Source organism: Raphanus sativus, unplaced genomic scaffold, assembly GCF_000801105.2.
Source record: "Raphanus sativus cultivar WK10039 unplaced genomic scaffold, ASM80110v3 Scaffold3444, whole genome shotgun sequence".
Classification (NCBI taxonomy): Eukaryota; Viridiplantae; Streptophyta; class Magnoliopsida; order Brassicales; family Brassicaceae; genus Raphanus; species Raphanus sativus.
In genome coordinates, this window is record NW_026618750.1 from 1 (window position 1) to 10,940 (window position 10,940).

The following is a 10,940-nucleotide window of genomic DNA, read 5'->3' on the forward strand; positions in this document are numbered from 1 at the left end:
AAGCTTCAAGAGATAACTTAAGAAACAAGTTATTCTAAAGTAAAGATGAATAACTAATAGGTTTAGGATAAAGATAAAGATTCCTAGATTCAATTGTAATAGGATAAGTCAAGTAGTTTCTATTACCTATATATAGAGATCAAAAGTGTAAGAAGATCTCAAGAAAGAAAAGTGTAAGAAAGCAAAGGAAGATTAATAAAACAAAAGAGAACGTTTTATTAACTTGTGTTCATATTCACTATAGTTTGGTATCAGAGCAAACCAGGTTATTGTCTTTGACGAAGATCGATGGGAGACAAAGACGATAAAGACGTCAAACCGCAGGGAAACATGCCCGCTGTACCGCCTTCGGTGAAAACACCGATGCTCACGACAACAAACTATGCAGTATGGACTATGCGCCATGAAGGTGTTGTTAAGGTTTCATGATGTATGGGAAACCATTGAACCAGGTTCAAAGGATCAGAAGAGAAACGACCTAGCTACTGTCATGATATTCCAAGGAATTCCGGAGAACCTTATCCTACAAGTTGGAGATCATGAATCTCCTAAAGAGATATGGGAAGCATTAAAAGGCATAAATCTGGTGCTGATCGTGTTATTGAAGCTCGGTTGCACACATTGATGATTGACTTTGATCGTCTAATGATGAAAGATAATGAATCGATAGACTCATTCTCAGGAAGGATGTCGGAATATGTAGGAACAGCGGCTTCTTTAGGTCATACGATGGAAGAACCAAAACTTGTAAAGAAGTTTCTTCTTGTCTGCCAGACAAGTTTCTACAGATCTCTGCAACCCTCGAACAAGTTCTTGACCTAAATAAAACAAGATTTGAAGATGTAGTAGGACGTCTCAAGGCGTTTGAAGAGCGTTGCCGAGAAAAGAGCGAATGAAAACAGAAAAGATTGAAGAGCAAGGGAATCTTCTCTACTCTGATCATGGAAACAGAGGGAGAGGACGAGAGGAAACAGAGGTCGTGGCAGAGAAGGAAGAGGAAGAGGGCGAGGCAGAAGCAGCAACTCATACGAGAAAAAGGAGAAAAGAGACTACTCACAGATTGAATGTTTAACTGTCATAAGAAAGGTCACTTCGCATCTGTTTGCACCGAGAAGAAGGATGATCAGGAGCTTAACAAGACTGAGACAGAAGCAGCAGAAGTAGCACTTTACTTACACGAACTAGTGTATCTGAATGAAGAAAAGGTAATGCCTAAAACACTTAAACCAAGCAAGACTGATGATAAGAGTTGGTTCCTTGACAACGGAGCTAGCAATCATATGACAGGAGAGAAGTCCTACTTCTCAGAACTCAACGAAAATATAAAAGGCAAAGTAAAGTTTGGAGATGGTTCATGTGTGAAGATAGAAGGTAAAGGATCAATTCTCTTTGAAGCAAAGACAAGAGAACAGAAGCTTCTTACGGATGTATACTACATACCAGACCTAAGAAGTAACATACTCAGTCTCGGTCAAGCCACTGAACAAGGTTGCGATGTAAGGATGAAAGACAATTACTTGACTTTAAGAGATCCAAACGGGAGACTATTAGTGAAAGTACTAAGATCAGCTAATCGACTCTACAAGATATCTCTCAAAGTAGGTAAACCTACTTGTCTTCTCTCAAAGATAAGTGAAGAACCGTGGAGATGGCACGCTCGTCTCGGACATATTAGCTTCAAGACGATACGAAGTATGGCAACACAGGAGATGGTTTTAGGCTTACCAGATATCAGCGAAGTAAAACAGTTGTGTGATTCTTGTCTCGTTGGTAAACAGACAAGACACAGCTTTCCCTCTGCAACTCAGTACAGATCAAAGCAAGTCTTAGAGTTGTTACACGCCGATCTCTGTGGGCCAATCACTCCAGCAACCTTGGGGCAAAACAGATATATATTTGTCATTATAGATGACAACACGAGATTCATGTGGTCTATATTACTCAAAGAGAAAGGAGAAGCTTTTGAGAAATTTAAGACCTTCAAAGCACTCGTGGAGAAAGAAGTAAACAAAGCTATTATAACACTCAGAACAGACCGGGGAGGGGAGTTTACTTCAAGAGACTTCTCTCAGTTTTGCAGTGACAATGGCATCAGAAGACACTTAACAGCACCATACACCCCTCAACAAAACGGTGTTGTTGAGAGGAGAAACCGAACTTTAATGGAGATGACGAGAAGTATGTTGAAAGCTATGAAAGTACCCAACTATATGTGGGGTGAAGCAGTTCGACACGCAACGTACTTGATCAACCGGGTTCCTACTAGAGTTTTGAAAAATCAAACTCCTTATGAATGTCTAAAGGGAAGAAAGCCAAGTATCGGACATATAAGAGTTTTTGGTTGCTTAGCTTACGCGAAGATCGATTCAGTTCTACTAAGGAAGCTCGACGATAGATCACAATGTCTTGTTCATCTAGGTATTGAACCCGGATCGAAAGCTTACCGTTTATACAATCCAAGCACCAAGAAAATAATAGTAAGCCGCGATGTGAAGTTTGATGAGGAGAAACATTGGAACTGGAATAGAGGAAAGCAAGAAGATTCTGGTATGTTTCACATGACGTGGGGAACTAGTATAAACAAAGGAAAGGGTCCATTCATTATCTCACAGGAAGAAAATACAGAGGCTCAAACCGAAGCTGAAACAGAGCAAAACGAAACAGAACAGCTCGAAACAGAGCAACACGAAACAGAGCCGGTAGATGAAAGTGAGAACAATGAACCAAGGAGATCAACGCGACAGACGAAGACTCCGAGTTATCTAGACGACTACTTACTACTTGCCAAGATCGAGTGTGAACTACTCCTACTCTCCATCAATGACGAACCAGCAACATATCGAGAAGCAAAGAAACATGTTCGTTGGACAAGAGCATGTAAGGATGAGATAGATTCTATCAATAAGAATAAGACATGGACATTGGTAGATAAACCTCAAGGAGTTAAAGTCATCGGTCTAAAGTGGATTTTTAAGATCAAGAGGAATGCGGATGGAACAATCAACAAATTCAAAGCGAGACTAGTAGCGAAAGGATATGTGCAAGAACACGGAATAGACTTTGAAGAAGTGTTCGCTCCAGTAGCTCGCTTAGAGACAATCCGACTTCTAGTCAGTTTAGCATCTGCAAACAACTGGGAGATTCACCACTTGGACGTCAAAACGGCATTCTTGCACGGAGAGCTAAACGAAGATGTCTATGTTAGTCAGCCTGAGGGATTTGAAAAAGAGGGAGAAGAAGAGAAAGTTTTCAAACTCTCTAAGGCATTATATGGACTAAGGCAAGCTCCTCGCGCTTGGAATACTAAGCTCGATCAGATACTTAAGAAGCTAAGGTTTAAAAGGTGTGCAAAGGAGAGTTCGGTATACAGAAGAGAAGAAAGAGACGAGCTACTCATCATCGCCATCTATGTTGATGACCTTTTTGTTACAGGAAACTCTACCAAGATAATCAAGGAGTTCAAAGCTTCAATGTCAAAACAGTTTGAGATGTCTGATCTCGGGTTATTAACCTATTATCTAGGTATTGAAGTAAAGCAAAGTTCAACTGGAATCATCATTAAACAAGAAGCATACGCAAGGCGTATACTAGAGGAAGCAGGTTTGGCCGACTGTAATCCAAACAGCATTCCAATGGAGTTCGGCTTACAACTATCCAAGGCAATGGAAGAACCGGAAGTTGACGCTACTCAATATCGAAGAAGGATTGGATGTTTAAGGTATCTGATGCATACTAGACCTGACATGGCATTCTCAGTTGGGATTCTAAGCAGGTACATGCAGTCACCAAGAGAGTCACACGGAAACGCCTTGAAGCAAGTATTGCGTTATCTACAAGGAACTCTCGGGCACGGTCTTGAGTTCAAGCGAGGAAGAACACAGAAGCTTGTAGGCTTTAGTGACAGCAGTCACAACACGGATCCGGATGATGGTAGGAGTACTACAGGTTACTTATTTTGCTTAGGAGAAACACCAATAACATGGTGCTCTCAGAAACAAGACACGGTAGCTTTGTCATCCTGCGAAGCCGAATTCATGGCTGCAACGGAAGCAGCTAAACAAGCTATCTGGCTACAAGACTTGTTAAGTGAAGTAACAGGAAAAGAGATGGAGAAGACAATGATCTTGGTCGACAACAAATCGGCTATATCACTGGCTAAGAATCCGGTTCTTCACCGAAGAAGCAAACACATCCACAAGAGGTTTCACTTCATTAGAGAGTGTGTTGAACGCAATCTCATTGACGTTGAACACATACCCGGATCAAGACAAAAGGCAGACATTTTAACAAAAGCTCTAGCAAAGAACAAGTTTAAAGAAATGCGAGAGATGATTCAAGTTCAAGATTTCCTAGAAGATGGTTTGAAGCTTAAGAGGGAGAATGTTGGATAAGCTTCAAGAGATAACTTAAGAAACAAGTTATTCTAAAGTAAAGATGAATAACTAATAGGTTTAGGATAAAGATAAAGATTCCTAGATTCAATTGTAATAGGATAAGTCAAGTAGTTTCTATTACCTATATATAGAGATCAAAAGTGTAAGAAGATCTCAAGAAAGAAAAGTGTAAGAAAGCAAAGGAAGATTAATAAAACAAAGAGAACGTTTTATTAACTTGTGTTCATATTCACTATAATATATATATACCATCCGAGGTAGAGAGAATCGCCTAGAAAAATAGCACTCATAACAACCGCTATTAAAATCGACAGTGGCTTAAATATCGCTAAGTAAAGAGGTCCTTTGTAACGCACTGTCCATGAGTGAATCACGTAGTAAACTGGAGTGAATATTCCCTGAAATGGTTTACGAGTAAAATATGTTAAGACAAAAACAAAGGAAGTTTTATTTAACATTTGAAACTCAATATAGAGCGTACCATCGTTACGATGCTTGTCAAAGTAATATCGAATCTAATGATCCAAATGCTTGGATTATTCTTCTCGACTACGAGTCCAGTCAACGAGGTCAAGATTGAAACACACAAGGAATAGAAAAAGGAGACTGTAAATGCTGCTGGATATTCAGTCATTATATGTGCCTGCCCAATGTCATTGTACAGTACATATTGCAATGAATTGATGTTTGATATATGAGAAAAAATTATATAGGTTAAACGGATAACTAATTAGTTGACTTGGTATAGTTTAGAATACAATTTAATAACATTTTTTTAATCTAACAGTCACTGAAGTAATCATAATGGTACCTGAAGTATGAAAGAAATAGAAACGAAGATGTCTTTAATGGTAAGAAGACATCCACCGATTATCCAATCAGAATTTGAAGAAGATAACGACGGAGAAAGCGGACGGAAGTTTAGGTACGGTGGAGAAGATGCAACAAAGACACGTGGACCGTGGTAGAGAACCACCACAAGTGCACCTACTAATGACAATATTGTCCCCATCACTTTGGCTACACTGCTCCTTTCTTTCAAATTTACTTTCTCCATTCTTTTTTCACAAATTAAAAAAATTAATGATTCTGTCACATTTTATTCCAATTATTTTTAAATCATATAGTATTTTTGTATAAATGGCAAAAACAAAAGGATGGCTTCCAAAAAAGCCGATATATACGCATCTTGTCTAATAATGCAAGCAGCCTAGTTAGATAAGTATATGGGGTTGACAAAAAAAAAGATATAAGTATATGGGACCAATGAACAGCAGCTTGTTGTTCACCACAAAGTAGGACTGTGACTTGTGCGATAGTGATATATAAACTTATTATTTACCGAACCTGAATAAATGTATTCATCGAAAGAAAGGAAAAATAAAACTAAATATATGCATTAACTGTTTTTGAGAATTATATGTGCATTAAATATTCCTTTAATAAACCAAGTATTACGCGTTTAACAAAAAATATTTTCGTATTTTCTTCGGTTAAAAATCACAAAATACTATTTCACCCGTTTCAAAATGATCTATGTTTTAGAAAAATAAATATTTTTTAAAAATTCATGTTTTATATTATCAATGTATGTTATAATAACAAATTTAAAAATTTAAAAATATTAATTATATTTACTGAATTTTGATTGGCTAAAAATTATAGAAAATAGGTAAATACAGAAAATAATGTATTTATTGTGTTTTTTTAATAAGTGTGAAAACTCTAGAATATACTACATTATTTCAAAACGGAAAAATACTTGATTGAAAAAAAATTCAATGAAATATATAAAATCTGGTAAGTCAAATAGTTTCTAAATTATCATACCAGAATTTAATTTTGTAGCTGAGACAGTGGTAGTGGTGTGATAGTTGGCACTAGAAATTAGCTAATTATTAACAACTTGGTTAACGTATATTGTGGTATCTGATAGTAAAGAAATTTACATTTAGTTGATTTGAATCAAAATTCAGTTTTAAGTTGCTTATTACAATTTACTCTAACTAAGCTTAAAACAGTTATTACCATTTTGACTCATTAACAAGATATAATGATGAAGTCTTTTTTTTAAGTATCAGAAATCAACTGCAAAAGAAAAAGAAAAACCTGAAGATAATGGCGAGGATAAAGGTAAGAGCAGGAGTGATATTGCTAATAGCGGAAGCTAAGGTTGGGTTGCTGTATTTAACGCCTATGTACCCTGTGATCACATACATTGAACTATAAAAAAAAACAAAATTATATTAGCAAAACTTCAAGTGAACACTTTAAGTGAAAGTTCCATATTCATAACTGAAAGAAGAATTGTGTTGGATTTACCCTAATAGTCCAAGAAGTCCTATCTTAGAAAGTATTGAGAAACTTAGTGGAGGAAGTGATCTTGACCTGTTAAAAATACATACACAATCCAATGAAATCAACAATAAATGGTTACGAACTCCCATAAAGTGATTAGAAACCTGTTGGAGAAGAAATGAGAAGGAAGAAGGAGAAGAGAAGCAAGAAGATAAGAATAGCCTAGGAAAGCGTAAGAGTTGAGTCCCTTTGAAGTCGCTGCTTTGAACAGAGTATTCATTCCGACAATACCAGTTTCGGACGCAAGCATGGCCGTCAAGAACACGGCCTCTCTCCGCCAGAGACTTACGGCTCCAGCCATTATTGGAAATGATAAGAATTCGTAGTATTGAACGAGAGTCTTTGATTTCTTATTCCTCTCTTTTTCTCTCTTTATGCTATTATTGGAAAAAGAACGAAAAGTCGTTTTGTGGTCCCTAAGTGTCGGTTTTGTACTTTAAAATGTTCCTTCTTGGAATATTTGAAAGGTACTAAGAAGATGGTGGTATAGCAGTTTAAGGAGTTTGGCTCTTTCATGCTTTAGGTTTAATCTCTTTTTACAATGGAGAATATTATTGTACATTAAAACATTTAAGTGATTTTTCAATATTAAAAAGATATTTGAAAGAACAATGATTACGCGACTCCAAAACATTTATAAAAAATTCATGCTAAATTGAAAAAGAAACTCATTATTCTGCCAAACATACACGATTGAATTGTACATAACTATTTTTGTTTGTCATCTAAAATTCATTGGTTTGTTATGCGTGCACTAGGTTATGTAATTTTGATTAGAAGAAACTTGATTCCTAAAATTAAAGATCACATTTGTATCGTCAAATAAATTAAAAGACTTTTACATATCAAATTTTCATACACAAATATAGAGAGATGTATTGACTGGTTGATGATACTTATACATGCTCATCGTTCTTGTAACTTTCCAAGAGAGGAGCCTTCTGTGAACCTGGTGGAGAATCAAGGTCAGCTTCGTTAGCATCCTCGTTATTAGCCTTGTTGTCATCTTCGACTAAGGCCACTTCCTTGGCTTTGCCCCACATCACCGTGTAAAACCCCATGGTTATTACCGTTGCCCCTATCAAGCTGAGGCCAATAACATTCAGCACACAGTCACAAATGAAAATAAAAGAGTTAACTAAAGCAGAAAAAGATTGATAAAAAGCGATTTGAGCGGGTGATATGACTTGAAAGTATATGTGTTGAGGTCTGAACTTACTATTCAGCTTATTAAAACTAATCTTCCATTCACTAGTTACTAGTATACTACTAGACTGGATTTGGATGTACATCGTTTTCAAGTGTAAGTTTTATTCACCTGCCGATGTAAAGAGAATCCCGGAGGAAGATCACGCCCATTGCAACGGCAATGGCAATGGACAGAGGCTTGAACATTGCAACGAATAAAGGCCCCTTGATCCGCAACGCCCACGTGTGGATTGTATTGTTTATGCAAGATCCAAACAATCCCTAAAAATATAGACATAAACAAAATCTCATTGTTAATCCCTAATTGCATTCATAGTGTCTAGGAACACACATCAACCCATAGTTATAATCTCACCGAGCAAACGATTGATACTAAAGCTATATTTGGTTTTATCTTCCATGTACTCAAGTCACTCCCTTCAGTGAACAACGTGACCAGCCCGGTCCAAAAGCTCACTCCAAAGCTATAATAGCAAACAACGGTGAACTCGGATGGATACTCTCTCATGATTTGAGTCTACAAAAAAAATATTAAGATCAATAAGATGCATAAAACAAAAAAATATATAGATAGAAGTAAACTATGTATGCAAATAATGTCTATTAAAGTCAGACCTGGACAATGTACCACAACGGAACCATGAAGTACTCAACGGCAAGGAAAGCCGCACCAATGATCCAATCATGGTTAGGCGACTGTGATCGTAGAGAAATGGATGGTGGTGACATAGCGATCACCACAGGACCATTGTAAAGAGTCACAATAAATGCTCCCCCAATGGAAACTACGGTTCCTAACATTTTAGCCACACTACTTGTTCTCTTGAATGATACACTCTCCATCCTAACACCAAACTCCGAAGAAATCAACAAATGATGCCCCATGGGCTGAATATGAAGGCCTAAATATGCCTCATGGGCCGAGGGTGTTTTAGGAAATTGATAGTGTAAAGGAATATTATAGGAGGATAATAAACCTGAAAAGGATGGCCAGCAAGAAGGTAAACGCAGGAGTGAGGTTGCTGATTGCAGAAGCTAGTGTTGGAGAGCTATAGTTAATCCCCGTGTATCCCATTATGTTTGAGCAGCATCTATATTATTTTAACACCATTTTATTAACTTATTTATAAAACAAAATAGTACTATTAGATTTCGATTATTACGAAGATGAAAGCATCCCCTTTTAAAAATATATAAAAGGAATTTATTAAAAAGGAAAAACAAAAGAAAATGGGGTAGATTTTGCAGTACAGTTTGCTATAATTAGTACATGTCCTTTGTTCATCCCCATTATGTTCAAACAGAATCTATATTAATTAGAGTTTTTTTTTAAATAAATTGATCTATATAACTATGGAATAAGTTCCGGTTATTACGTTTGAACAAAAAAAAAGTACCGGTTATTACGAAGATATGAAATCATGAAAATGAAGCTTCAACAATAAATAAATAAATAAATAAATAAATAGAGGAAAATAAAAAATAGCGTTAGATTTTTGCAGAACAGTTGCAGCTTTTGGGAGCAACTTTTAGCCAAGTATCTCTAACATAAAGAAAAATCTGAGAATTTGAGGAACTCTCATGCAAATAATTTCTAATTGCTTAAAAATACGGAAATTAAAAATAAAAAACTTTACCCAATTAACCCAAGAAGCACGACTTTGTAGAGAATTGAGAAATTCATCGGTGGAAGCGTTCTTGATCTGACAAATTAAACAAAACCCCATCAATCTATTTCAAGAAAAAGATAAAAACTTCAGCTCAAAGTGGTAAAGATCGGATCAAATTAGTAAGGGGAGAAAGAAACTCTAATCTAACCTGTAGGAGAAGAAAAGAGAAGGAAGTAGAAGAAGAGCAGCAAGACCGTAAGAGTAAACGATGAAGACATGGAAACTCATGCCTTGTAAAGTAGCTGCCTTGAACAAAGTGTTTAAACCCACGTTGGCACATTCCATTATTACCAGCGCCGTCACCGGCAACACCTCTCTCTGAAAATATTTTCGCGTCATCTCTACTCTCTCGGCTCTTCTCTCTTCCGCTCTCTGATTTTATTTGTGTAGATGTGGAGTTTCGAAGAAGTGAGAAACAGAGTCGTTCTGTTTTTTTTTCTTGGGGGAAGAAAGTGCTAATAGTGTGAGTGGGTGAATGTTAGTTTTTCAGGCAAATGTGTACTTACGCACACTTGTGAATGAAGTGAAGCGGACGTGGAACATGCTGACACGTTGTACATGGGTTTTATTCCGGCCCAAATTGAATTTGGTCAAGAAATGTCAAGAAGTTGAAGTTCATTGATCAGTCTTGATAGTCAATAAAATCATTGTTTACTCTTTAATTACCTCTCTTATATGTTTCTAAAAATTGATCGCTTTCCTAAGACTTTGTTTATCAATGGACTCTTAGGTTTTCACATTGTGAATTTTACTTGTAGTAAATGGACCCTAGTTTGCCGATGTGGACTTGTAAGATATATCATTATCACGCAAAGCTGAAAAACTAATTGTTTACTAGATTCTGGACGGGTATGTTTTTTGTTTTAATTTTAATTTTCATATTTGTGTGTTGGTTATATTTGTGAATAAGTCTTAATCAAAATACATTTTATTGAATAATTGCAATTTAAAATTGATCTGGTATACGTTCGGTTAGGACTGGGTTGCGGGTTAAACCTGATTCCCTGACCCGTCAACCTGCGGATTTCAATTTCTTTTGGTCAAAAAGTCTGACCCGCATAATCCGCAAAAAATAATTTTGTATTTGCTCCACTTAATTTTGCGGTTATGGAGAGATTATATTTTTTTGACCCGCCTTAAAAGAGCGGATATATTTTTTGTTTTATATCTTCTTAGAAGTTTAATTTTTATATTTTTGTTCTTAAGTCATATTTGTGATTTTAGTCATATTTATGATTTTCTTGGTATAATATTTCTCCTAAATGGTTAATAAGAGGTTTTAATCTATTTTATTAAAATAGTTGAACCA

At 36.3% G+C, this 10,940-nt stretch overlaps 2 protein-coding genes across 2 annotated transcripts; both read right to left on the reverse strand.

Annotated features, from left to right (window-relative positions):
• Nucleotides 1–4,585: 4,585 nt before the first annotated feature.
• On the reverse strand, nt 4,586–7,118 carry LOC130506595 (WAT1-related protein At3g28100-like). Its single transcript, XM_057001273.1, has 6 exons — nt 6,857–7,118; nt 6,717–6,782; nt 6,504–6,617; nt 5,206–5,452; nt 4,876–5,037; nt 4,586–4,792 (listed from the first exon to the last, which is right to left on the reverse strand). Exons 1-6 carry the CDS (start codon nt 7,051–7,053, stop codon nt 4,607–4,609), a joined length of 972 nt encoding a protein of 323 aa, XP_056857253.1. The 5' UTR covers nt 7,054–7,118; the 3' UTR covers nt 4,586–4,606.
• Nucleotides 7,119–7,519: 401 nt separating this feature from the next.
• Nucleotides 7,520–10,132, reverse strand: LOC130506594 (WAT1-related protein At3g28050). The gene is made up of 7 exons (XM_057001272.1): nt 9,780–10,132; nt 9,599–9,664; nt 8,939–9,052; nt 8,577–8,805; nt 8,317–8,478; nt 8,071–8,222; nt 7,520–7,838 (listed from the first exon to the last, which is right to left on the reverse strand). The coding sequence occupies exons 1-7, from the start codon at nt 9,968–9,970 to the stop codon at nt 7,649–7,651; spliced, it is 1,104 nt and encodes a 367-aa protein (XP_056857252.1). The 5' UTR covers nt 9,971–10,132; the 3' UTR covers nt 7,520–7,648.
• Between the last annotated feature and the right edge of the window lie 808 nt (nt 10,133–10,940).